Source organism: Haliotis rufescens, unplaced genomic scaffold, assembly GCF_023055435.1.
Source record: "Haliotis rufescens isolate VD_foot unplaced genomic scaffold, xgHalRufe1.0.p SCAF_3, whole genome shotgun sequence".
NCBI classification, from domain to species: Eukaryota; Metazoa; Mollusca; class Gastropoda; order Lepetellida; family Haliotidae; genus Haliotis; species Haliotis rufescens.
In genome coordinates this window covers 66,013,551-66,041,528 of record NW_025964001.1, presented here as the reverse complement: position 1 = coordinate 66,041,528, position 27,978 = coordinate 66,013,551, and the positions used below count along the sequence as shown (strand labels likewise).

The window sequence follows — 27,978 nt, the reverse complement described above, 5'->3', positions numbered from 1 at the left end:
TAGTCTTAAAAAACAAGTGTTTATCCAGACAATGCTTGTCGTAAGTAACGACTAACGGGATCGGGTGGTCAGGCTCGCTGACCACAGTATATTATCATTGTGGCAGAGGCAAGTTTATATAGAGCCGCATTTCAGTATAAGACTGTAAAGGGTTTTACGCCTATTTGACTATGATACGACCCCTGTAAGTTCAACGTGGCTTGTTTGACCGATAATTAAGACTCATAGTATATATAGAGCCGTATATACAAACTGAATTGACAAAGCTGTGTCAAGAAGGAAAACCGAGGACTCGGTATGAATGATCATATTTCAAGTTTCATTTACGGAAGTAATTATTTTCGTAAGCCCGGGCCTACTATTAACTGCTGCCCTAAAGTATGGCGTCTGCACGAAACTCAAATGATAACAGTACGCGTCATCAGTAAACTGCAACCATTTTATTGTTGTTGTAAATGAAACGGTTGGAAGTGCAATATGAATCTGTATACGCACTATGCATTTATGTTTCTTTTTTCGATATCTACCTCTGTCGGAGGGGATTTTGACCCGTTCATGGATGCCGACTTATTCAAGATAACATGGCCAGGAGCATCAGAAATTGATATTGAGAAGGTATATTGCTTGAATATTGAATATGTCTGCACTAGGGCTGGGACGAGTAACTCGGGTACCTGGGTCGGGTGGGTACCGAGTAGGACCCGTGGTTAGTCACGTGATTATATCGTTAAATGGCAAAAAGTATCAAGAACTCTGTGGTTACACTATTAGTGATAAATGTTCACATTTCTTTCTGACTTTGCACACATTCCTTCTGACTTTATATGTTTGGATAATGAAAAAACATCAGTCAACTTCAGTGTATGCATGACCAGATCGGTTTATACGTGTATCTAAATCTATTTTGACAGGAGTACGGTCAAACTATTCCCAATCGGACATGTTTTACCTATCTCTTACGACCCACAGCAGGTAGGGTCGGGTAATAGGGAGGTGGGTACCCGGGTAGCAAATTTGGACTCGTCCCAGCCCTAGTCTGCACCCATCTGTTTGTTTGATTGTTAGTTTTTTTAGCTTCACTTTCACACTTGCCCACACATTCTTTCATGCGTCTTTATGTAAAATCTTGGAGCAAAGCCTGTAGATGTCTCAAGTCGTTAACATTAAAAAACATAGCCCAGTAGACAATTTTTGTTATGGATAACAACTTCTGTATTATACTGAAATAGAAACGTTTCAGTATAGATCCTTATACCGTTGTCGCTGTTACAGTGTAACAAAGAAGTTGTTATCCATAAAGTCTTTTTATCTATTTTGTCAGCAGTCAACTTCTAAGAATTCTAAAACCCATTCACCTCACCTCAAATCTGCTATACAGTAGACTAGGTCTACAGAGTATCCATGGTGTTCAGCTGGTTATTCACAAAGTAACACGTTCCACTGTCAGGGTTTAGGAGCAGTGCACATATTTCTCCAGCTGTTCAGTGTAAAGTGTACTCTATTCCTCATTGACTAATGTATACCATGTAATTTTGACAAGAAGCTGATTCGTCATCAAAGCTGTTATTCTTTGCCGACTGATTTCATTAACTTTACTTCGCGGAATGGTGTGAGATAATTTACAGGAGAACAGCGGTAGAAACTACCATTTTATTTCCACTAGTCCTTATAATGATAGCAAATAGCAAAACCCGTAAAAATGGCAAATTTCTATTAGTCCTTATGATACCTCAACTATTGGGCAGTTTGGCAAGGACTATAGGACTAGTGCCAATTTCTAATGCTGGGAGAACCCAGCTGGTGTTTGAGTGAATGTTGTATGCTACAGACATCAGTATTCCAGCTATATTAGGGGGCACGGGTAGCCCAGTCGTCTAAGGCGCTGCAATTCGCTGTGCAGAGTTGTGTCCCTTGGGCACGCCAGAAACTTATGATTGTGGGTTCGAATCCCGATTCGCCCCGATTATGTTTCTAGGTTTGTCAGCACCATACCCGTGCTCGTGGGCTTCACCGAAGTGGTAAACGTCTGAGACCTGCATCACTTCGGGCTTTCCTCCCACATTAAGCTGACACCCCGCGTTTTAACTGGAATATTGTTAAAAGCGGCGTTAAACCCAACTCACTCACTCACTCACTCACTCCAGCTATATCATGGTGGCAAGTGAATAACTGACCCTATAATCAGTGGTTCGTAGCATGTGTGTGCAATGATTCACATAACAGGGAACCATGACCCATAGAGCCAGGTCACTCAATATGGCTGTGGTTGATAGTAGCAAGATTGCACTTTACCAACTTTTGCCTACTGCTTATTGGCTCAGGCTGTGGCTCTCACTCAACTTACCTCATGTGCTTCTTATCTATCCGGGTGGTTAAAGCGTTCGCTTGTCACGCCGAAGACCCGATTCGATTCCCGACATGGGTACATTGTGTGAAGCCCATTTCTGGTGCCCCCCACCGTGATATTGCTGGAATATTGCTAAAAGCGGCGTAAAACCATACTCACTCACTCACTCTTATCTATCCATCTGTCCCATTTCTAAACAAACACCTCTTCATCGACCTTGGGCACTCCTAGACCATCCAACACCTCTTAATGTTCCTTAGAGTTGGGTTCACCCTTTCCATCCTGAGGATTAGTTGTGAGTTAATGACATGGTCAGCATGGTTAGGGTTAGCTATCCACTGCATCCAGTGTAATCTGAAGTAACTCCATACATTTTGATCAAGTCAAGTCTGACAAGTGCATAAATGTAGACAATCAGCGCTGATCAGCATTTATTATGTCATGGTAGAATGGAGATAAAAAGACTGTGTGTTCAATATTAGCATGTGTTTAGAAGTATCAAAATTCTGATTTAAAACCTGTAACACTATCAAATTCCTAACCTCATGCAAACATGTTCAATCCAGAAAGAAATTCAACATTTTTAAGGTGAAAACAAAGTACCCAAGTATCATGAGTATACCAGTTTCTTAATCATGCTAAATGCTTAACATTAGAACACATGGAAACAGTGAATCGTCTCAACAAAACATGTTTATATACAAGTTCTCTCCACTTTCTTTGTTTTTCTTCCAGACAGTTGATGAAAGCCGGGTAGTCGTTATGACCACAAACAAGGAGAGGTACCAGTGCATCCTGCCCGAGTCACGCGACAAGAGAGATGTGAGTAGCCTTCTACCATGTCTACTGGGATTAACATGGGGGAATGAATGAAGTCTTGATACCTGCAAGGACCAATCTCATTAAAATCAGACCTAAGTTCTCGCTACAGCAAAACAAAATTCTGAAGACATCCCGTTAGGGGTCACGTCAGAACGACCTTTTATCCGACCAATCAGTGCATCGCTTACCAGATTATGAAAGTGACAGTCGGAATGTGATTTCTAATCATGCAATCTCGAAAACGTTAACATGGGGTATTCTGAACGATAGTTACAGGTTTAACGACTGAATCCTTACAATCGAGACCATGTATCAGCCATTCCAGAATAAATTTTTTTTCACGTTTCAAATTTGTAATCGAGAATTTGTCAAAATATGTTTCGAAGCGTAGTCGCCAATTTGAAATTTGTGCCGCAAAGCACGAGAAAGCTGCCTTCTGATTGGTCATTCTATAGGTCGGTCAAAGTTTGCGCAAGGTCGGTCTGACGTGACCCCTCATTGGATGTCCTCAGATCTTTGTTTAGAGGTAACGAGAAATAAGATCTGGTTTTAATGAGATTGCTGCAAGGACTTACCTGGATCTATCTGTTTGTGAGTCACGCCGACTCTCGGGAGTAATTTTGAGTCAAGAGTCTGCTGCACATGTTGCTTCCAATAAATAGATTTACATTTACATGTTTAAAGGGATAGATTGCATCGACTACTGGTGCTTCCTATACTTATGTAGATTTCCAGGGAGCAGTTCTCTGGGGGACAGTGAGTGAGATGGGTTTTACGCTGCTTTTAACAGTATTACAGTTATATTGCAGCGTGTCAGCCTAATGTGGGAGGAAAGCCCGAAGTGATGCAGGTATCAGACGTTTACCACTTCGGTGAAACCCACAAGCATGGGTATGGTGCTGACAAACCTAGAAACATAATCGAGGAAACCAGGATTCGAACCTACAATCATAAGTTTCTGGCGTCGGTATTTGAACCCACAGTCATAGGTTCCTGGTGTGCCTAAGGGACGCAACTCTGCACAGCGAATCACGGTGCTTTAGACAATTGGGCTACCCGTGTCCCCTCTGGGGGACCGTTGTCCTGATACCATGCGATGCAATATTTTGCCTATTAACATGATAAATCATGTCAATATTTACTCATAACTCAGTACTCCGCCTTTCTTCTGTGCATCGCTCGTGATTTATGAATTGTACGCTGGTAGTCATGGTAGTTATGTTGTAGAATAACCCTTCCAAGTCACCATGAGATATACATGGATATAAATGTGTAATGACATACCTCTGTGCAGGTCACAATGATATATATTAATATACATGTATAAATAAATCCGTATTTTAAAATTTAAGGGATTCTGTTGATGTGAGTTCATTAGCTGCTCACATGACCCGTTCATTTTTCAACAAACGAAAAGTGTCGTTTACAAAGTGTACACTTCACCTTTTGACGTTTACATGCTTTTTGACAGGAACTACATTTCATGGGGAATCCCCGAGTTGAACATTTCTCTGTTGTCTCCCCTGCTTATCATGATCTGTAGGATCGGCAATGTAGGACGAAAAATTAACAATTCTTTTTCACTCAAGGTTTCATTAAACTCTTATTTACATGTTCGCATTAACCCTCTGGATGCCACAGGGGCATATATGTCCCTCCTTTTTAACAATCACTTTGAAGTCAAATAAAATTTAAAAAAACGTCACACACATAAATACACTTCAAGGTTTTTAATTCTGTGGGGAATTCCCTGTTCTGTGAAATCATCCACTTTCATTTTAGGTAAAGGATAATTTCTGAAAATGACCTCTGAAAATTAGAAACATCGTAAATCTTGCAATTTTTGACACATTAATAAATCACCATTTACAGCGTTATTAAGGCCCTAGTGTATGTTAGGATCTCTAAATATTCAATATTGACTTGGAGAATTGAATTTCAATAATAGCATATTAGCGATCTCAGTTGAAAGGTTTTTGGATCAGATCACTAGTGATCATTGTGAAATGTCGCCGATAACCCTAGAATTGGTTCAAAATGTTTTCGAAAATATGTAAACACGAACGCCGAAGTGAACTTTCTACCATGTTTGGACTGTGTTTTCAAATTCACGTTTCATGTATGCCAGTTATTAAGACGTCTATTTCATCACATACCTTTCAAACTCGTTCTCCTATTTTGAGAGATGCATTCATCTATTCGTTGCAAGCAATAACTCAATATTTTTAGATTATGGTTGGGAAGAGTATTGTAGAAAGAATAAGGGAATTAATTTGGTAAATTCAACAGAAATATGGTATTTATCGGCATTTCTGACGATATGAACCATAAACACAAATAAGAAAGACACATGGTCTTGAACACAGCGCACAGTCAACAAATCAGATGAAGTTAGCAATGTTGGTCACAATGTAATTGATGTACATAATTCACCTAAAATGTGGTTCACAGTAAAATTGGCATCCCTTAAACTTCAAAATATGAATTTATAGACGTTAACTTGCACGGTTCAAAGCTTTCATACTCCAGTAAACCAACACAATATCAACTTCATTTCTTAAATGTTCACTCCCTCCCTCGTCTCTCCACAGAGCTCTAAAAGCGACTATGAGGGGCAGACAGCTGATGAACTGATGAACATTCTCTTTACTCAGACCACATGTTCATACCGGGTGAGACAGCAACATGATCAACTACCACAGCTCCAGATAACTTTTTGAGCAATTGAGTTTTTACTCGAAGGTTTCAATTTTAATTGGGTTATTACATTTTTCACTGACCAATATTTTTTCCCTCATCTATTCATCACTCTATTGGGTTTTTCCCCAAATGACTAAACATTTTGAGATTTAAAAAAAAATGAAATAATGTTTTAGATGTATTTTTAGGTTATAAATGTAGGCTTGATTCGGAAAGTAAATAAGCTCGTAATTGCGTTTTGGAAATTAGCTCCTTTGTACGCATGCTGAAAAAGCTCCATGGGGTATTTATGCGTGCTGTTTTTATACATGTGAGTTTTTCATTTAATGCATGCATTTCACAAGTCAATTGAAAGTAATTGGGTTTTGAATATTTTGGTGGGGTTATTTGAAGCATTAAAGCGTTCTGATGCAGTTAAAATTTTGGAAACCCCTTGATCTTGAATTTATACCATTAGGGTTACGATATTAACCCCTTGACGTTCAGCCTTGATTTCTGACACAGGGCCTCACGGTATTCGTAAAGGTCATTGAGCCTGCATATGTGAGTTTTGTTACAAGATAGTGACTGGCCAATCCGATGGCTAGATTTCATAAAGTGTCAGGCTAGATACAGTTCTGCTACACTTTCCTCGCATGTTTTCCTCACATCAGTAATTATTTGTCCTACATTGGATGTTTTTTTAGATTGAAAGTTATTGGACGTACGAACTATGTCATGGCAAACACCTGCGACAATATCATGAGACAAAAGATGTCGGGCAGGTTAGTGCATTAGTTTTGTTTGTTTGTTTGTTGTTTAACGCTGCTCTCAGCGGTCTGTAGATAATCAAGTCTGGACCAGACAATCCAGTGATTGACATCATGCAGTAGTAGTGGGACGATACACCGATGCATCGGTGGATCACAATTTTTCATTTCTCGATACAAGTATCGATCACAATTCCACACTAAGTAAAAAGTATCGATTCATACCTTAAATGTATTCTTTAATAAATGTTACACCAAACACTAATTACTCGTGAAAATGAGTAGTGAAAACGTAAATATTTTCATCCGTTACGCCATACTTGATACTGCCAACTGTAAGTTGTTAGTGTGCCATGTATTTGGCCATCCTGTCTATGAAAAAAATTGTGATTGTGATTGCCAAAGATAAGAGCACATGCAAGTATCGAGATACATATCGGATCATGAGCAAGGTATCGTGATACGTATCGGATCGTACAGTTGGTGTATTAAAGTCAGAAAACTATTCCTATGATTTATGTGAGAAAGATTTCAGAAGTTTGATATATTGTAGATAACAAATATTTGGTCATCATGTTTCAGAAACCTAAAGTTCAAGAATACTTTCTTGGTTATGGAAAAGTGGATAAAAAAGACGATTCTGGTGAGTGGTTCAAGAATGTGTTGGTGCCAAGGCCCAGTTGCATGAAGTGGTTGTAGCACTACGATGATCTTAACTCCCTGACTTGAACATTAACTGTAACTAGTTGCACTGTGAGTTGTCCACATGCTGCAACAGTCTGGTCTTCATTTCTACTCTAGGTCTGTGTGACCTGGGTAATCTTCAACCGGTTGATTAAAATACACCATAGAATTTGAGTAAGAAGACAACAATAGGGCAACAGTAGCATCCTTGACATAGATTATAGATCACAAGAAAAGTTAGTCTCTATATATAATCAGTGTTTGCAGATAGGGCGTCCCATGTACAAAAACATGCACTGAAAACAAATGGGATGCCAAAAAAGAAACCTACATGCGTGCCCTTACGTGTTTTTCATTTTGAAAAAAGTTTATCGTTGTTTTGTTTCGAGTTTCTCTTGCCTCCCAAAATCCATATGGTACACAGACACTTAAACATTTCAACCAGACACATTATTTGTGCTCAGAATGGCTTAAAATATACCATTTTAGGTCTACATTTGAAAAAATTACATGGGGGTGGTGGGGGTGTGTGGTGGGATGCACCAAGATTCCTCCTAGATAGCTGCGGCTAACTCATACAAGGGGGGGCACGGGTGGCCTAGTCGTCTAAGGCGCCGCGATTTCCTGTGCAGAGTGGTGTCCATTGGGCACGCCAGAAACCTATGATTGTGGGTTCGAATCCCGGTTCGCCCCGATTATGTTTCTAGGTTTGTCAGCACCATACCCGTGCTCGTGGTTTTCACTGAAGTGGTAAACGTCTGAGACCTGCATCACTTCGGGCTTTCCTCCCACATCAAGCTGACACGCCGCGATATAACTGGAATACTGTTAAAAGTGGAGTTAATCCCAACTCACTCACTCACTCACACTTGTACAAGGGGACCCCATTATTTTGGAGACCCATGCAAACACTGATCATGAACCTTCACACAATTGTCAAATGTTGCAGACTGAGTAAAGTGAATATTGTGATTACTGGTATCCATTATTGTTTGTTTCTCATGTTTCAGAATCATCAAATGTGAGTATCAATATGTAACGAAGTTTGTCGGTGGTGTATGTTCTTCAGTACCTACGATTAAGTCCTTCCGTATTTCCGTCCATCACATTTCGTTTCCGGAGCCAAACTAAAAAAAAATGAGAGATATCTTCACCAAACTTGGCACATGTGGTGAACTGTTGCCTTTTGATAGTTTGGGATTTTTGGAAAAAAAAGTTTTCAAGTTTCCATGGCAACGACTTTGACTTAGACTGAAAATGGCGGTAGTGCTCCTTTCCGGAGCATATCTTGAAAACCATACAATATTTCTTCGCCAAACTTGGCACATAGATAGGTCTAGTGGTAATCTCATGCATTTTGATAGGATGGCATTTTTGAAAATTTTATTTTTCGAGTTTCCATGGCAACGACTTTGAATGACGTAGTGCTTGTTTCCAGAGGGCTACTGCCTTGCACACAACTGGACATGTCATATTGGAAGGGGATATAAGTATTTCATGCTTGTTGGAGTAGGAATCAGGGGTGTTCAAGCAGTATTCCCTGACTTGCCTGACCCGTGAAAAGAAAGCGCTTGGCAAGTATGGAAATCATGGGTGTTAACTTTGAAACTTAGAAGATGCATCGTGTGTTTGTCAACTGCAGACGAAATACATGACTAGTCATTTTTCAATTCTGCACATCTTCCATCGCTTCATTTGTAAAGATTTGTCAAAATTAAAGTTTTACTTCTCTCTGATTCAGCAGGGGAAGTTGAAAGTCAGGCTGGAAAAGGAGATTTTTATAGTTGGGCAAGTAGGGAATTTTGGTATTTGGACACCCCTGGGAATGAATGGACCCTGTCCAGATTGACAAGGTTCATCTTCCTGAGGCAAGGGGACTGACATTAGATTCCAGTTTCCACGCTTGCTGAACAAGGCTGGAATTCCGGATTTACATTTTGGGAGGACTAACAAGTCTATGCATAGTCCAATCAAAATCGCATAGGACATCTGGTTGGTAAACAACATTGATTTGAATGTGTAGATTTCGGTCGACTGCAAGCTTTGCAAAGAATGTGTTCCACTAACTTGGCGTTGACAAACCTGTTTTTATTACAATATGGATCTTGATTATCGATCAGATCATCTTGACTGATAGCCGCCATTTTGTTTGAAGCAAATGCAAGCGATATGAGCTAATTGGTCAGTAGAAGGGACATAACTCGTAATAGCCACTGGTGGTGCCACTATTGAGCTTCGAAATTCCAGCCTAGTTCGGCAAGGATGGAAACTGGACTTTTATAGTCAGTTAACATCCTTGCCTCAGGAAGATGAAGAAGGTTGTCCTGTAAGCAGGTTCCAGTGCTGTACCTTTAGTTAGGATGCATGTCAGTCAGACTAGTGTGTAGTTTTACCTACTGATACTGTAATTGCTGTACGCATACTATTCAGTGGATCATATGACTTGGAGACAACTTGATTCTGACTGGTCAGTCAGTTGTTATCAAGTCACTGTGGTTGATTCCCCATTGTGTTAATAAGAAGTAAGCAAAAACAATGCACTGACAACCCAATGGCCCGGGTTGCCATTTGTTGACAATCTCAATTTGACAATCTCGAGAGTGATGTCCCTTGGTTATGCTTTCACTTAAGGTCTCCGACAGATGTTTATTCTGAAGTGTAGACAATAACACAAGTTGCCAGATCTGATAATAATACATAATGTGTTTTTGGGCTTCTCTCATACCGCAAGGCAGGACAGACACTACTCACTGGTGAAGATATATTTTGGGCACACAGTTGCCTATCATGATCAAAGGGAGATAAATCATGGTGCTTTTATGAATACACTGTATGATCAAAATCTTGTAAAGATCTTTTTAATCAGTATAAACCACACACTGTACGTTTGCATCTTTATAGGACTTGTGACTAACTTAGGCCAAAATGGAGAAAGTAATCACAGAGAATATGAGTTCAAAACAACTTTGCGTCCGTCCAGTCAGTTGAAGAATTTGTTTTGGGAGTAATTTATGAGCAATTTATTTACAGTGTAGGAAAACTGCGAACATGATGTATTTGTATGATGGTAATTTGTATGATGGTATTTGTATGATGGTAATTTGTATGATGGTATTTGTAAGATGGTAATTTGTATGATGGTATTTGTATGATGGTAATTTGTATGATGGTAATTGTATGATGGTATTTGTATGATGGTAATTTGTATGATGGTATTTGTATGATGGTATTTGTATGATGGTAATTTGTATGATGGTTTTTGTATGGTGGTAATTTGTATGATGGTATTTGTATGGTGTATTTGTTTGGTTGTAATTTGTATGATGGTATTTGTATGGTGTATTTGTATGATGGTATTTGTATGATGGTATTTGTATGGTTGTAATTTGTATGATGGTATATGTATGATGGTAATTTGTATGATGGTAATTTGTATGGTGGTATTTGTATGATGGTATTTGTATGATGGTATTTGTATGATGGTAATTTGTATGATGGTATTTGTATGATGGTATTTGTAAGATGGTAATTTGTATGATGGTATTTGTATGATGGTAATTTGTATGATGGTATTTGTATGATGGTAATTTGTATGATGGTATTTGTATGATGGTAATTTGTATGATGGTATTTGTATGATGGTATTTGTATGATGGTAATTTGTATGATGGTATTTGTATGATGGTAATTTGTATGATGGTATTTGTATGGTTGTAATTTGGATGATGGTAATTTGGATGATGGTATTTGTATGATGGTATTTGTATGGTGTATTTGTATGATGGTATTTGTATGATGGTATTTGTATGATGGTAATTTGTATGATGGTATTTGTATGGTTGTAATTTGTATGATGGTATTTGTATGATGGTAATTTGTATGATGGTATTTGTATGATGGTATTTGTATGATGGTAATTTGTATGATGGTTTTTGTATGGTGGTAATTTGTATGATGGTATTTGTATGGTGTATTTGTTTAATGGTATTTGTATGATGGTATTTGTATGATGGTAATTTGTATGATGGTATTTGTATTGTTGTAATTTGTATGATGGTATTTGTATGATGGTATTTGTATGATGGTAATTTGTATGATGTTTTTGTATGGTGGTAATTTGTATGATGGTATTTGTATGGTGTATTTGTATGATGGTATTTGTATGATGGTATTTGTATGATGGTATTTGTATGGTTGTAATTTGTATGATCTATTTGTGTTATGGTAATTTGTTTCAGATAAAGATCCGGAAAGTAGAAGGTATTTCTCTCCCCTATTATGAAGTAAACATGACCGATGGAACCGCGTGTGATCTGACACAACAGCCTCGGAGAACACGCATCTTGTACGTGTGTCAGCCGGATGGCCACGGGGAAATCTACGAGTTCAAGGAGATGTCGACATGTGAATACGAGATGATGGTGTTGACATCTGTGCTGTGTGGACATCCAGACTTCAGGTAGAAATCACTTGGAATAATGCAAGATCACTTAAATTTACTTTATATCATCCGATTCATCTACTTGCTGTGCTTGCTGTAAGAGGCGACTGACGGGATCGGGCGGTCAGACTTTCTGACTTGGTTGCTGCATGTCATCAAACCCAATTGTGTGGATCGATGCTCATGATGTCAATCACTGGATTGTCTAGTTCAGACTCGATTACGTACAGACCGCTGAATATTGCTGAGTGCGGCATTAAACAACAAACAAACAATCAAAGACTTGCTGTGTGTTTGGTCATCTCGTCCAGAACTGAGAGGAATCACATGACCGTCACATGACCATATACCTGACTGCAATCATTGCCGTGTCTATGTTTTAGAACAGTACCACTATGTCAGTATTAAGGATGCCACACAGAGTCCAAATCTTACAACTTGTTCTCAGATGGTCACCATTTGCTTTGGTCAGTTCTTCAGTAATAAGGGGCGGTCGGGTAGCCTAGTGGTTAAAGCGTTCACTCGTCATGCCAAAGACATGGGTACAATGTGTGAAGCCCATTTCTGGTGTCTCCCACCGTGATATTGCTGGAATATTGCTAAAAGCGGCGTAAAACCATACTCACTCACTCACACTTCAGTAATATCACAGATCATCAGCTTTGTGGGATAAAACCCCAAAGGGACGCAGCTGGTAGAACTGTACCACTTTTGTGTAACTAATGAGCACAGGTATGGTGCTGACAAACCTGGAAATAATCAGGGCAAAGCTGAGACACGAACCCATGACCAGCTGATCCTGGCATGTCCAAGGGAAGCAACTGTTGTTAGTGTGTCTCACCAGGTGACTGGCCCCCTTGGTACTGACTGAGCTGACTGTCCTATTCAGACCTGTGTTTACCCTTAAAAGGCAGATGACATTTCGCTAACTACATTTTTCAGACCCAAGAATTCGCCTGTGGGTGAGATACAGTGCCGCGCTCTTGATGGATCCCCAACGAAACCAACACAATTAAAGAGAATGGAAAGAAATGTAGCCCACACCAGAACACCCTCTCCGGTAAGCAGCTGTGGTAGTCAGGACCGAACGTCTTGTGTTGGACAGAATACTTGGAAAATGTCAACATGATGATACATGTAGCGCGGGAAGCTCTTACGGTGACTGGTCAAAATCGTTCCATACGTCAAAAAATATCCTGCATACCATCTGTACCAAAGTGCTACGCTTATGGCTCTTATAATTTTAAGTATGTATGGTTGAAGCTGCATTTAAAATAACACGATATTGGAATATATTATTCCTGATAAAATAATAATTTCAGATACAATTTCTTCCGACCATTGCATCAGAATTCTTTGAAGTTGTATCATTGGGTACTTTTTAAGTGAATCACCGGTAGATTGGGAGGAAACGTGTGCACAGCTGATTGCTATTTCCGGCTTAGTTTACAAGAAAATACGCACGGCAATCTTAATCTCTGCACATAAAACAATGCCTTGGAGAGCAGGAAATACAATTCAAAAGGTAAATCATCATGTCTTGTGATGTTTTATATCAAATTTTATACTTTTATTGACCAAGTTTGTTATACCTGTTTATTCACCTGAATATGCTGAAGGGATACAATGTGGGTTTTTTTATAGCACAAAGCATATTAATACTCCATAAAAAAAAATTTACACTATGAATCATAAATAACTTCTATTCTAATCTTCTTTGAAACTCTAGAATGGCAACGTAGATCGTGTTAGGTAGGCAGAGCATGTATACTGTATTGTTGGTCATCTACCACCTACGACACAACCTTTGTTAAACCGCTGATCATCTATAACGCTCATCAATTATATGGACCCCGAAGGTAGCGATGTAATGAGAAATCACTGTAATATTGAATGTACATGAGACACTATCTGTTAATTGAAATAATCTGTCAATTCAGGTTTGTTCAGAAGACAGTAGTTCATACTCTTGGACAAATATGTCCTGGATTTCAAATTCTTCATCTTTGGACGCAGTGTGTTCCATGTTTTTAGGCTTAACTGCTGAAATTGATATCGTATTCAACATAATACCCATGTAATAAGTGCCCACGGCGATATTTGCTAATATATTGGCTAGTGAACAATCCCAATTAGCACCCCTTCCGATTGTTCAATGTGCACAAGACTTATTTATTCATGTATAATACATGTGTTATATGCATCCTTAATTATGGGAAATTATATTCTGGAAAAATATATCTGTCGTATATAAACATTTCAGGCTGTCAGAATAAACCACGAAATTTACGATCTTTCAACTCTGCTGTTTTTCACCAAATAATATTCTAATAAGAGTACCCTTTTTCTAATTTTGAGAGCACCCTGAACGCTTATTATGTCGAATGCAGTAACTAAAATTCACACAATGTTATTTCTCAATAAATATTGTGATGTGGTTGAAATGAAAATGAGTAAGTAAGTTATTGTACACTGTGTTACCTGAATCATAGGCGGATCTAGAGTGGGGTCCTCCACCTGTTCCCCACCCCCTCCCTCTTTTGAAAACCAAATGTGGTATGGTGTAGCCAGAAAAATTATCTTAGAGAGGATTTTGATATTTTGGACCCCTCCCTTTTGAAAATGTTGGATCCGGCCTTGTGTATTTAATATACCGATCAGATATAGAAGTTAATTTTTGTTTCAAAATTCTGTAAAAATATTCTTTTCTAGGTAATGAGTATAAACTGGTAGTCCACAAGGAAATGTCACTAGTCCTTCCTGATTTTTACTAGTCTCAGACTATCATGCTTGTGTTAATTTCAAACACTGCAAATGAAAAGAAATAACAGACTGAGATTGTTTGCCGATGTACAATATGGAACCTTGATTTAATTGTTGAAAGAACAACTCGCACACACACGCAAGACAGTTTAGGTCCCTTGTTAATTTCCAGCTGTCTTCCAGCTGGTGTCTCTTGAAGTAGGCAGCTGTGATAGAAGCCATTGCAACTGATCTCCACTTCACTTGCGTATTCGGTGAATCGAACTGTATCCATTCATGAATTGAATTCGTTATTTGTGGCCACTAGAATCGAATATTTATGAATCTGCAATCATGTGCATTTACATACCCCGTACCTAAAAATATCCATAAGAATATGTTGATGCATAGATTTCTTTCAAAGACAACACTCTTATAATATTTAATTTGACAGTAATGTGGTCACTGGTCATTGTCGCTTTTGAGCAGATACAAGTACCTGGATAAGTGCAGTATATATATGTATAATATATTAATAATTAACAAACCATGTCAGATAATTTATGTTGTTATTGTTTCACTGAATATAATAAATAAGACATCAACTGTTGATTTGTTATTGTATTCGTGAATTAATATTCATATTCGTTACCCTATATTCTTGATATGAATCGTATTTGCCTCATAGTGTATTGGTTGCAGGACTAATTTCCACACACTTTCTCATCGTCACTGCAGTATAAAAATGACTCTGGTGAAGAACCAGGTTAAAATTGGCCTTCTGCATCCCCTGCTTGTTGTACGAGGCGACTAACAGGATAGCAGGAATATTGTGTGTGTGGCGTTAAACAACAAACAAACAAAATAAATGTTAACGTGTGTCAGATAAGTGGATGCTGTTTTGACAGGAGCCAGCTCCACAGCCGACCCCAGAGGTGGTGCCAGACAACGTGGCCACCAAGATGCCCCCACAGTACGTCGAGCAGCACAATCTGGGCTCCACCACCGACAAGCAGCTGCTGCGAGAGTTCATGACTGGAGACTATTGTCTTAAAGGGGTAGGTCTACCAAGGAGTTCATGACTGGAGACTATTGTCTTAAAGGGGTAGGTCTAATTTGGAGTTCATGACTGGAGACTATTGTCTTAAAGTGGTAGGTCTACCAAGGAGTTCATGACTGGAGACTATTGTCTTAAAGGGGTAGGTCTACCAAGGAGTTCATGACTGGAGACTATTGTCTTAAAGTGGTAGGTCTACCTTGGATTTTTGACTGGAAACTATTATCTTAAAGGAGTAGGTCTACCTTGGAGTTCATGACTGGAGACTATTGTCTTAAAGGGGTGTGTCTACCTTGGAGTTCATGACTGGAGACTATTGTCTTAAAGGGGTAGGTCTACCTTGGAGTCTATGACTGGAGACTATTGTCTTAAAGGGGTGTGTCTACCTTGGAGTTCATGACTGGAGACTATTGTCTTAAAGGGGTAGGTCTACCTTGGAGTCTATGACTGGAGACTATTGTCTTAAAGGGGTAGGTCTACCTTGGTGTTCATGACTGGAGACTTGTCTTAAAGGGGTAGGTCTACCTTGGAGTCTATGACTGGAGACTATTGTCTTAAAGGGGTAGGTCTACCTTGGAGTCTATGACTGGAGACTATTGTCTTAAAGGGGTGTGTCTACCTTGGAGTTCATGACTGGAGACTATTGTCTTGAAGTGGTAGGTCTACCTTGGAGTTCATGACTGGAGACTATTGTCTTAAAGGGGTGTGTCTACCTTGAAGTTCATGACTGGAGACTATTGTCTTAAAGGGGTGTGTCTACCTTGGAGTTCATGACTGGAGACTATTGTCTTAAAGGGGTGCGTCTACCTTGGAGTTCATGACTGGAGACTATTGTCTTAAAGGGGTAGGTCTACCTTGGTGTTCATGACTGGAGACTATTGTCTTAAAGGGGTGTGTCTACCTTGGAGTTCATGACTGGAGACTATTGTCTTAAAGGGGTGTGTCTACCTTGGATTTTTCACTGGAGACTGTATTTCTCCAAGGCCTATCATTTATAGATTTAGGTAGCGATTTATCATTGTTCTTATAAGCCAAGTATAAGCCTGAAAGCTCAAACAACTTATTTATCATTCTGAAGAACCTGTTTCTTTGACACTCTCTGTTATTACTCTGAGGTATATCTTTCAGTCAGTATGTTATTATTGACATTTTGAATCGGTGACAGTTGTAACCATTTGGTGCCCATAGTGTTCGAAATTAAGGGGATCCTGGATCCCTGAGGTCTTCTCCTATGGCGTTTCAATTTGTATCTTGATAGTGTAATCTGACCCGTGAAGATCCGGGGTAGAATAGGTCCTCAGCAACCCATGCTTGCCGTAAAAGGCGACTATGCTTGTCGTAAAAGGCGACTTTCGGGATCGGGTGGTCAGGCTCGCTGACTTGGTTGATGCATGTCATCGGTCCTAATTGCGTGGACCGATGCTCATGATATCAATCACTGGATTGTCTGCTCCAGACTTGATTATTTACAGACCGCCGTCATAGAGTGCGGCGTAAAACAACAAACCAACCAAACCAACCAACCAATTCAGGACCTGACCCGTGAAGATCCGGGTAGAGAATAGGTCTTCAGCATCCCATGCTTGCCATAAGAGGCGACTATGCTTGTTGGAAGAGGCGACTTACAGCTCAGGCTTGCTGACTTGGTTCATGAATGTCATCATATCCAAATTGCGTGTTACTTCAGAAATGAAGTCACTGAATTGTCAGCCATGAAAGTACAATGCATTGAGATTTATGTTGAAAGAATTAAAACAGGTAAATTTCATACGATTTAAGTTTGTTCAAAGTTGGGACTGACAAAAAGGACTGACAAAAATTGGTGGGGACAATTTCATACGATTTAAGTTTGTTCAAAGTTGGGACTGACAAAAAGGTCTGACAAAAATTGGTGGGGACTGGTAATTTTTAGAGTTACGAGTCCCCTGGGACTGGTAATTTTTAGAGTTGCGAGTCCCCTGGGACTGGCAATTTTTAGAGTTGCGCGTCCCCTGGGACTGGTAATTTTTAGAGTTGCGAGTCCCCTGGGACTGGTAATTTTTAGAGTTGCGAGTCCCCTGGGACTGGTAATTTTTAGAGTTGCGAGTCCCCTGGGACTGGCAGTTTGAAAAGCCAGCAGGAACACTGGGTTCAGCTTGACTCAGATGTTTGATATCGGACCCTGCTGTGGGTTGGCATGTTAATATTACTGATGTCTTTTGTTCTAGGGCCAGGGATGGTGGAAATACGAATTTTGTTATGGAATATATGCAAGACAATATCATGATGTAAGTACTGGAACGTTTCAAATATCAATTTGTCGTCGTAATAACGGAAATGTAAGAATTTGTTCACAATTGAGAGTAAATTTCATGATTTTTCCAAAAATGTGTAAGATATAGTCGTTATGTTCTCATTGTGTTGATGAAGCCAATCATGTCTAATACAAGTGTATTGCGATTCAGGATTCTCAGGGAAGAACAGTCATCAATTTAGGTCTCTGGAATGAAGCAGCTCATTTACTGTGGTTGGAGCAAAATACTCAAAAACGACCACGAGAAATAGGAAAAAGAAAGTAAGTAGATCCTCACAGTTGTCTTAAAGGCTTTAAAAAATTAAAGAATTGGTTTTCAGACAATGGCTTTTGAAAATATAGTGCGTGCGGGCGGTGTTTTTTATATATTTTGGTTGTTAAAACGAGAATGTCCCAAAGAAACAGTTGTGTACAATCAACCTGGGAAAGTGCCTCCCTACATAAATGTATCCTTGTATTCCTGCCTATATTGGATCACTTTGGTTTTAAATATTGTAGCATTTCACTGCCAGGGTCGTGTGTTTGAGACGCGGAATTGTGAAGGAGTTTTTTGTTTTTTTAAATTAAAATAAAAACTACATGCGCGGCAGACTTCATAATGATGTGGGTGGTGCCTAAGAGCCATGACTATTATTTTTTTTAGCCTAAGCCATTTTGGAAGTAAGGTGAGGTGGGGTTTTAATGTTGCATTCAAAATTATTATATTCATATAGCCACATGCATGCTGGCGTGTGTGTATGTGTGTGTGGCTGCTTTTACTAGTCCGAACTAATACCAGTTTTATAGTGCTAATCCACTGAGATATTATGGATGTCCCTCTTAGACACCGCATACGGAATCCAGGCCAAGCAGTCCTTGTTTTACCTTAATGTCAAGCATGAGACATACCATTTTACCATGTTACCATATAACTTGGACAAGGAATCGAAAAACTGACTTTTCGCTCACTATCCACTATCCACTACACCACAGAGATGTTCTTGGAAGTCTGGATTAAAAGTAGGCTTGTGTGGTTGTTAAGTACTCCAATATAATGTACAGTGAAAACCTGTTAATCTGGAGGGGGTAAGTTGGCCCGGTCATCTTAGGTGCCACATTTCACTGTCATCCCTTAGGCATGCTGGAAACATGTGATTGGGGGTTTGAATCCCGGTTCGCCATGATTATGTTTCTAGGTCTGTCAGCACCATACCTGTACTTTGGGGTTTCACCAAAGTGAAATATGTGTCCTGCATCAGTTCGGGCTTTCGCCTATATCAAGCTGACACGCCATAATGTATCTGGAATAATGTTCGAAGCGGTGTTTAACCCAACTCACTCACTCATTCACTGTTTACCGGGACATTACTGTTCACAACCATTGTGACTACTTAGTGAACCATGGCACATATTGTGCTCTTTAATGTATGCAGAATTTCTCAAGAATAATTCATCCATAACATTTTAGAACTCTGCATTCCTCTGGGATTTTAATGCAGAGTTTCAAACCCAAATTTGATGCCTCAACATTATCAAATTCAAAACTTTACACAAATGCTTTCAGTTACAAATGACATTTGCAAGTATCAAATCTGCATTTGAAACCTCTAACTTCTTACTTTATTTCCCTGTTCTACAGAGGTGGAGATATATGTGATATCATTGTTGTCTGTTTTTCAGATATATTTCCCTGTTCCACAGTGGTGGAGATATATGTGATATCATTGTTGTCTGTTTTTCAGATTTATTTCCCTGTTCTACAGTGGTGGAGATATATGTGATATCATTGTTGTCTGTTTTTCAGATTTATTTCCCTGTTCTACAGTGGTGGAGATATATGTGATATCACTGTTGTCTGTTTTTCAGATATATTTCCCTGTTCTACAGTGGTGGAGATATATGTGATATTATTGTTGTCTGTTTTTCAGATATATTTCCCTGTTCCACAGTGGTGGAGATATATGTGATATCATTGTTGTCTGTTTTTCAGATTTATTTCCCTGTTCTACAGTGGTGGAGATATATGTGATATCACTGTTGTCTGTTTTTCAGATATATTTCCCTGTTCTACAGTGGTGGAGATATATGTGATATCACTGTTGTCTGTTTTTCAGATTTATTTCCCTGTTCTACAGTGGTGGAGATATATGTGATATCACTGTTGTCTGTTTTTCAGATTTATTTCCCTGTTCTACAGTGGTGGAGATATATGTGATATCACTGTTGTCTGTTTTTCAGATTTATTTCCCTGTTCTACAGTGGTGGAGATATATGTGATATCACTGTTGTCTGTTTTTCAGATTTATTTCCCTGTTCTACAGTGGTGGAGACATATGTGATATCATTGTTGTCTGTTTTTCAGATTTATTTCCCTGTTCTACAGTGGTGGAGATATATGTGATATCACTGTTGTTTGTTTTTCAGATTTATTTCCCTGTTCTACAGTGGTGGAGACATATGTGATATTACAGGCAAACCCAGGACAGTAGAAGTCAAATTGAAGTGAGTAGATTGGAAAAGATGGCATCTCATAGAAATATCTTTTTAAACTTTATTTGTTCCAGTCAAATTTCAGGCCTAAACCACAATGTCTAACTCTTGTTATAAGTGACTTGTCATAAGTAATATACGCAATCATTCTATCTAATAGTTGTAATATATGCATTAATTATGTGTATTTGATACACTAGGATTTGATTTGTATGCATATTTCAGTCTTTTTAATGCATATTTTAAGCAAATACACAGCTTATCTCGAGTGATGCTTTACGCATTGGGCTTATGACATTCAAGCTTTACGAGTAGATTCTGTTTCTAGTGGAAATATTGGCCTGAACATGTTTTCTATGAGGGTCATGCCCTGAATACCATTTTGAAGGTAATTCACATTGTGTTTCAGATGTGTGGTGAACACCAACCACCCCCACTCTGTCGGCATCTACCTCATGGAGCCGTCCACGTGCGCATATATCCTGGGTGTAAGTTGATGCTGGAGAGGGCCAGTTGGGTAGCCTAGTGGTTAAAGCGGTCGAAGACCCGGGTTTGAATCCCAACATGGGTACAATGTGTGAAGACCATTTCTGGTGTCCCCTGCCGTGATATTGCTGGAATATTGCTAAAAGCGGCGTAAAAAATATACTCACTCACTCATGCTGGAGTGCTCATCACACTAACCTTGGAACAGATGAGTGTGCTTATATCTACAAGTCTGAGTGATCATGAGTGTGCTTATATACAAGTATGACTGATTATGATTGTGCTTATATACAAGTGTGATTATGAGTGTGCTTATGTACAAGGTGAGTGATCATGAGTGTGCTTATATACAAGTGTGAGTCATGAGTGTGCTTATATAAAAGTGTGTCATGAGTGTGCTTATAAACAAGTGAGAGACATGAGTGTGCTTATACAAGTATGAGTGAGTCATGAGTGTTTATAAACAAACGTGAGACATGAGTGTGCTTATATACAAGTGTGAGTCATGAGTGTGCTTATATCCAAGAGTGAGTCATGAGTGTGCTTATATACAAGTGTGAGTCATGAGTGTGCTTATATCCAAGAGTGAGTCATGAGTATGCTTATATACAAGTGTGAGTCATGAGTGTGCTTATATACAAGTGTGAGTCACGAGTGTGCTTATATACAAGTGTGAGTGTTCATGAGTGTGCTTATATCCAAGAGTGAGTCATGAGTGTGCTTATATACAAGTGTGAGTCATGAGTGTGCTTATATCCAAGAGTGAGTCATGAGTGTGCTTATACAAGTATGAGTGAGTCATGAGTGTTTATAAACAAATGTGAGACATGAGTGTGCTTATATACAAGTGTGAGTCATGAGTGTGCTTATATCCAAGAGTGAGTCATGAGTGTGCTTATATACAAGTGTGAGTCATGAGTGTGCTTATATCCAAGAGTGAGTCATGAGTGTGCTTATATACAAGTGTGAGTGTTCATGAGAATGCTTATATACAAGTGTGAGTCATGAGTGTGCTTATATACAAGTGTGAGTCACGAGTGTGCTTATATACAAGTGAGTGTTCATGAGAATGCTTATATACAAGTGTGAGTCATGAGAATGCTTATATACAAGTGTGAGTGTTCATGAGAATGCTTATATACAAGTGTGAGTCATGAGTGTGCTTATATACAAGTGTGAGTCATGAGAATGCTTATATACAAGTGTGAGTCATGAGTGTGCTTATATCCAAGAGTGAGTCATGAGTGTGCTTATATACAAGTGTGAGTGTTCATGAGAATGCTTATATACAAGTGTGAGTCATGAGTGTGCTTATATACAAGTGTGAGTCATGAGTGTGCTTATATACAAGTGTGAGTGTTCATGAGAATGCTTATATACAAGTGTGAGTGTTCATGAGAATGCTTATATCCAAGTGTGAGTATTCATGAGTGTGCTTATATACAAGTGTGAGTCATGAGTGTGCTTATATACAAGTGTGAGTGTTCATGAGAATGCTTATATACAAGTGTGAGTCATGAGTGTGCTTATATACAAGTGTGAGTGTTCATGAGAATGCTTATATACAAGTGTGAGTGATCATTATTGAATGAATGTTGTTTTATGTAGCATCAGCAAGTTTCATGCTGCATTAAGACAGGGCCTTCAGTACATGTGTGTTTTTGTATTTTTCAGATCGAGTCTCCCATCTTCTGTTCATTGCTGGACAAGGCAGATGATAATGGAATATTGAGGAATATTGAGACATGATGATTTCGTTAATTAGGGTTTTCAAAAGTTGTATAATGTTTAAATTACATTAAATTACAGTTGTATCATAAATGCAACAATCTGGAATTCAATTGTATTGGTGGCATACAAGTTATCTTAAGCAGGACATTAAGGTTGAGGACAATAGATTAAATCTTCAAGTTAGGCATAGGTCCAAATATGAAATTAGATTCAAATTCTAACAAGAATGTATACAATATAATTTAGTTCACAACTAAATGCCACATCCCACTCATATTAAATTGGTATATATTTCGTGCAGAGTTGCATCCCTTGTGCATGCAAGGAACCTGTGATTGTGTGTTCAAATTCACCCTGAATCCTTGGTTTTGTCAGCACAATACCCAGGCTTTACTCCCACAGCTGATGTGACAAAATGAATCTTTAGAGAGCATTATTCCCAACTCTTCCACTCAGTGTTTGTATCTCGATAGTGTAATCCGACCTGTGAACATCAGGATAGAGAATGCGTCTTCAGCAACCCATGCTTGCCGTAAAAAGCGCTTATGCTTGTTGAGAGGCAACTAATGGGATCGGGTGGTCAGGCTTGCGGACTAGGTTGATGCATGTCACCGTATCCCAATTGACGTCATATAGCTGGAATATTGCTGAGTGGGGCATTAAACTACAAACAAACAAACAAATGATAGTGTAATCAGATTTAGACAAATGGTTATTAGCCTTATTTTGGAATTGTTTTAAGCGTTTATATTCAATCTTACCTGTTCCATCAACAGATCACATTAATGCAAGTACAATGTAGTTATTGTTTATAGATTTTATAAATTGTCAGTGTTAAAAAGCAGGACCTTTTAATAGAAAAAAATGTTTTGGGGCACTGGATTTTACCTTCAACGAAGTTGTTCACATGTTGTTGACAGTACTGTATTTGCTGTTTGATATTTATGTCTATTGCTGTACTCGAGCCTTGTTAAATGCCTTTTGGCAGAATCATATGAGTTTATGTTCTCTCTCAAGCTTGGAGATAAACATGTCTTGTTACGTAAAGATTGACCACAGTATCAATCAGTAGCACCAAGCGTATATGGAGCGACAGGGTAGCCTAATGGTTAAAGCGTCAGCTCGTCACACTGAAGACACAGGTTTGATTCCCCACATTGGTACAATGTGTGAAGCCAATTTCTGGTGTTCCCTGCCGTTGAGTAGCATCTAGTTGGAAACAAGGTGCTATGCAAATCCATTATTGTTATTGTCCTTCACTGTGGCATCTATTCATTGTTCAGACTTAAGGGGCTCCTCTGGTCCTTGAGATTCGCTCCTGTAGTATCTAAGGACCTAAATGTTTAACCTTCAGCATTAGCACAATAAGGATCCCTTGACTTTCATGCATAATCCTGAACAATTGTCTATTGCAGTACGATAGACATTATGCCTTATATTTTTATATTTGGTTCACAATATTAAATACAGGTGGTCAGAATTTTGTTTTTGAAATATCAACTCCACAATAAATTTACTATTAATGAACATGATGAATGAAAATAAGGCTGTAATACGGGAAATCAGTTGTTAGTAGATTCCGCCTTCTTTGTATACACCCTCAAACATCTCAACTCGTTTCAAGAGATTGTTTGTAAATGGTCGTGATTTCATCATCTAAACAGCAATATTTTATACATTCCTGGGACAACACACCATACATTTTGTGAAACAATCCACCCTTAAAATTTAGAATTTTGGCTTTTTTTCATATTTACGTTTTCTCTTTAGTAAGTTTGGTTTTGTAAACCAGCTAATGAAATACAAAAAGACCGCTTTAATAGAAGTATGACAAGAAAGAAATAATCACAGGCTTCAACAAAATCATCTTTATCTATCCTCACATAGCATATGTGGACAGGTTTTAAGGAATAGTGTATAATTTCCTTTAAACTTTTATTTAATAAAAAATGTGTTTCCATGCATTATTGCATATATCTGGAGTTCAATCATTGGTCTTGAACAATTCCTTTAAGTACCCTTTGAATTTTATTTTGACAAACGTTTATTTATGTTTCCCTTTTTGAAAACTTGTCAGACGAAAGAACAGGGCTCTCCAACTGTTAAATGTTTTCATTTTGACAGTGAGATAACCAGAGGGTGAAGTATTGTGAAGCTGTGTGTTCAAATCTTCAGATGAGCAAAATGTGGCGCCATTTCTTACTGGCCCTGTCTTCATCGTTCTAATGTTATTGCTAAATCCCTACTCACTCACTCACTCACTCACTCCACATTTGTGGTAAAGGGAAGAACATATACCAGCTGTTTTTTGTTTTCAAAGGGCAAATCTCCCCAGAATTTATACAGTATTTTAATTTCTCTTTCAGCGAGGGTTCATATTTTAACTGAAGTTTTCTGAATAATGTTGAAATATTTGTCAATTCTTGATCAAAAGGAATTCCGTTGTCGTGGTTATGGATTATTTTTTTACAATGATGTTGGAGAATGCATTTACAAATATTGAAGAATATCAGGTTTTGGAGATTTATTTCTACACGAAAACATAATTGAAGAGTGTTTGTATAGCATGAAAACTCCAAACTTGGTTCATGAATAGTTGATATCTAAGTTTGAGATATCCCTGTATTATGCTATGAGGTTGATCTCACAGCTAACATTTCCATATACAAAGTGTACATACTGTCACTGGCTTATGTAAATACGGACCACAATGTTCTATGCAGTAAAAGACTTTTATGATAAAGACCAGTGTTTTGTTATTTGTCTTCCATCATTCAGTCACAACGGCATGGCCCAGAACAAACCCTTGATTCCTGGCAACTCACTCAAGTGTCAATACAGCTTTCTTTGGAAGAGTGTTGGTGAGGTCAGAGACCTGGCATATAATTATATGGTCTCTGGTGAGGTGAGGTGAAATGGGGTTTAACGTAGCGTCCAAGATGATTGCACTTATATAGCGACGTGTGGGTGTGGGTGTGGGTGTGGGTGTGGGTGTGTGGCTGCTTGTACTAGTCCGGACTGATGCCCCCGAGATACCATGCCGCAGTTTAACATGAATAACCCACCCAGACACAGTATTCTGACTCCGAGCCGACCAGTCCGTTTTATCCCCTTAATGCCGAGTGCCAGACATGGTAAAAACAAGTACCATCTTTTAACGTCTTTTGGTATGACACGGCCGGGGGATCGAACCCCGGACCTTCCGCTCTCTGGGCATACGCAGCTTTCTTTCGAAGAGTGTTGATGCACAGTACTTTGCAAAATGTGGGGTGCACTTTAAACTATAACAAGAGGCCGATAGGTCCTGTATCGCTCACCTGGATATTTAGGAAATCATGACAAAATATACATTTGGATTGTACATGTATATAATACTGCAAATATTTTTCGTAATTTTGACTGTCAGTATTAAAACAGGTGGATGGCAAATCTGACAGCATGAACATGTATTTCAGTAGCTACAAATGCAGCATAAAGATATGAACTGTTTCCATATTATGATCCTGGACCTAAGTTTCCAGAGGCAAGGCTGGCCCCCAGGGCGAATCCTATTGGCGTAAATGTATTATTCTCTTCATAACAAAGAAATATATACACTGTATCTGTTTGTTATAGGGTGATGATAATATCGGTTTGCATGTTATTTAGGATCCAGCCAATTTGTATGTCATTTAGGATCTATCCAGCCAGTGTGTATGTCATTTAGGATTCAGCCAGTCTGTATGTCATTTAGGATTCAGCCAGTGTGTATGTCATTTAGGGTTCAGCCAGTGTGTATGTCATTTAGGATTCAGCCAGTCTGTATGTCATTTAGGATTCATCCAGTGTGTATGTCATTTAGGATTCAGCCAGTCTGTATGTCATTTAGGATTCATCCAGTGTGTATGTCATTTAGGATCCAGCCAGTGTGTATGTCATTTAGGATCCAGCCAGTGTGTATGTCATTTAGGATCCAGCCAGTCTGTACGTCATTTAGGATTCAGCCAGTCTGTCTATCATTCAGGATCCATCCAGTCTGTCTATCATTCAGGATCCATCCAGTCTGTCTATCATTCAGGATCCATCCAGTCTGTCTATCATTCAGGATCCATCCAGTCTGTCTATCATTCAGGATCCATCCAGTCTGTCTATCATTCAGGATCCATCCAGTCTGTCTATCATTCAGGATCCATCCAGTCTGTCTATCATTCAGGATCCATCCAGTCTGTCTATCATTCAGGATCCATCCAGTCTGTCTATCATTCAGGATCCATCCAGTCTGTCTATCATTCAGGATCCATCCAGTCTGTCTATCATTCAGGATCCATCCAGTCTGTCTATCATTCAGGATCCATCCAGTCTGTATGTCATTCAGGATCCATCCAGTCTGTCTATCATTCAGGATCCATCCAGTCTGTCTATCATTCAGGATCCATCCAGTCTGTCTATCATTCAGGATCCATCCAGTCTGTCTATCATTCAGGATCCATCCAGTCTGTCTATCATTCAGGATCCATCCAGTCTGTCTATCATTCAGGATCCATCCAGTCTGTCTATCATTCAGGATCCATCCAGTCTGTCTATCATTCAGGATCCATCCAGTCTGTCTATCATTCAGGATCCATCCAGTCTGTCTATCATTCAGGATCCATCCAGTCTGTCTATCATTCAGGATCCATCCAGTCTGTCTATCATTCAGGATCCATCCAGTCTGTCTATCATTCAGGATCCATCCAGTCTGTCTATCATTCAGGATCCATCCAGTCTGTCTATCATTCAGGATCCATCCAGTCTGTCTATCATTCAGGATCCATCCAGTCTGTATGTCATTCAGGATCCATCCAGTCTGTCTATCATTCAGGATCCATCCAGTCTGTCTATCATTCAGGATCCATCCAGTCTGTCTATCATTCAGGATCCATCCAGTCTGTCTATCATTCAGGATCCATCCAGTCTGTCTATCATTCAGGATCCATCCAGTCTGTCTATCATTCAGGATCCATCCAGTCTGTCTATCATTCAGGATCCATCCAGTCTGTCTATCATTCAGGATCCATCCAGTCTGTCTATCATTCAGGATCCATCCAGTCTGTATGTCATTCAGGATCCATCCAGTCTGTCTATCATTTAGGATCCAGCCAGTTTGCATGTCATTTGAGACTATTGGTTTGAGTAAAATATGTAGATTTTGGAACAAAACAACTAGCCGATCTGGATTTTCAGTAGTCTCACGAGTCTGCCTGATTGCCAATATCACAATGATAATTTGATTTATTGATGAATGAAAATGTCACACAATGTGCAATCCCCCAGCTGAATAAACAGAAAAAAACACTTGCCCATGCCACTATCCCATAGGCATCTTGTTACCATGGTTACACTGCTACATTTTGCTTCATAGCTGAAATGAAATATCCCTGAATATATTTTTCATAAAGGTTTCATGAATTAATAAACGCTCCTGGTATTTTGTTCAGA

General features: G+C 39.0%; 1 protein-coding gene across 2 annotated transcripts; it reads left to right on the top strand.

Annotated features, from left to right (window-relative positions):
* Positions 1-344: 344 nt before the first annotated feature.
* Positions 345-25,264, top strand: LOC124151476 (endoplasmic reticulum lectin 1-like). Of its 2 annotated transcripts, XM_046523964.2 has the most exons (14): positions 346-615; positions 3,083-3,169; positions 5,761-5,841; positions 6,556-6,633; positions 7,201-7,261; positions 8,313-8,323; positions 11,541-11,761; positions 12,686-12,803; positions 15,394-15,543; positions 17,750-17,809; positions 17,987-18,096; positions 20,239-20,316; positions 20,714-20,792; positions 22,465-25,264. In XM_046523964.2, exons 1-14 carry the CDS (start codon positions 478-480, stop codon positions 22,537-22,539), a joined length of 1,347 nt encoding a protein of 448 aa, XP_046379920.2. In that variant the 5' UTR covers positions 346-477; the 3' UTR covers positions 22,540-25,264. The 2 variants fall into 2 exon arrangements, with proteins under 2 accessions (XP_048259264.1, XP_046379920.2); XM_048403307.1 differs by lacking the exons at positions 20,239-20,316; positions 20,714-20,792; positions 22,465-25,264 and adding an exon at positions 19,557-19,734 and having other exon boundaries at positions 345-615.
* The last annotated feature ends 2,714 nt before the right edge of the window (positions 25,265-27,978 follow it).

Bases quoted from the DNA above. Each gene is read 5' to 3' on its own strand.
- LOC124151476 (XM_046523964.2), top strand. From the start codon at position 478: ATGAATCTGTATACGCACTATGCATTTATGTTTCTTTTTTCGATATCT. The intron at 15,544-17,749 runs GTAGGTCTACCA...CTTTTGTTCTAG, and splicing joins GAGACTATTGTCTTAAAGGG to GGCCAGGGATGGTGGAAATA. The intron at 20,317-20,713 runs GTGAGTAGATTG...ATTGTGTTTCAG, and splicing joins ACAGTAGAAGTCAAATTGAA to ATGTGTGGTGAACACCAACC.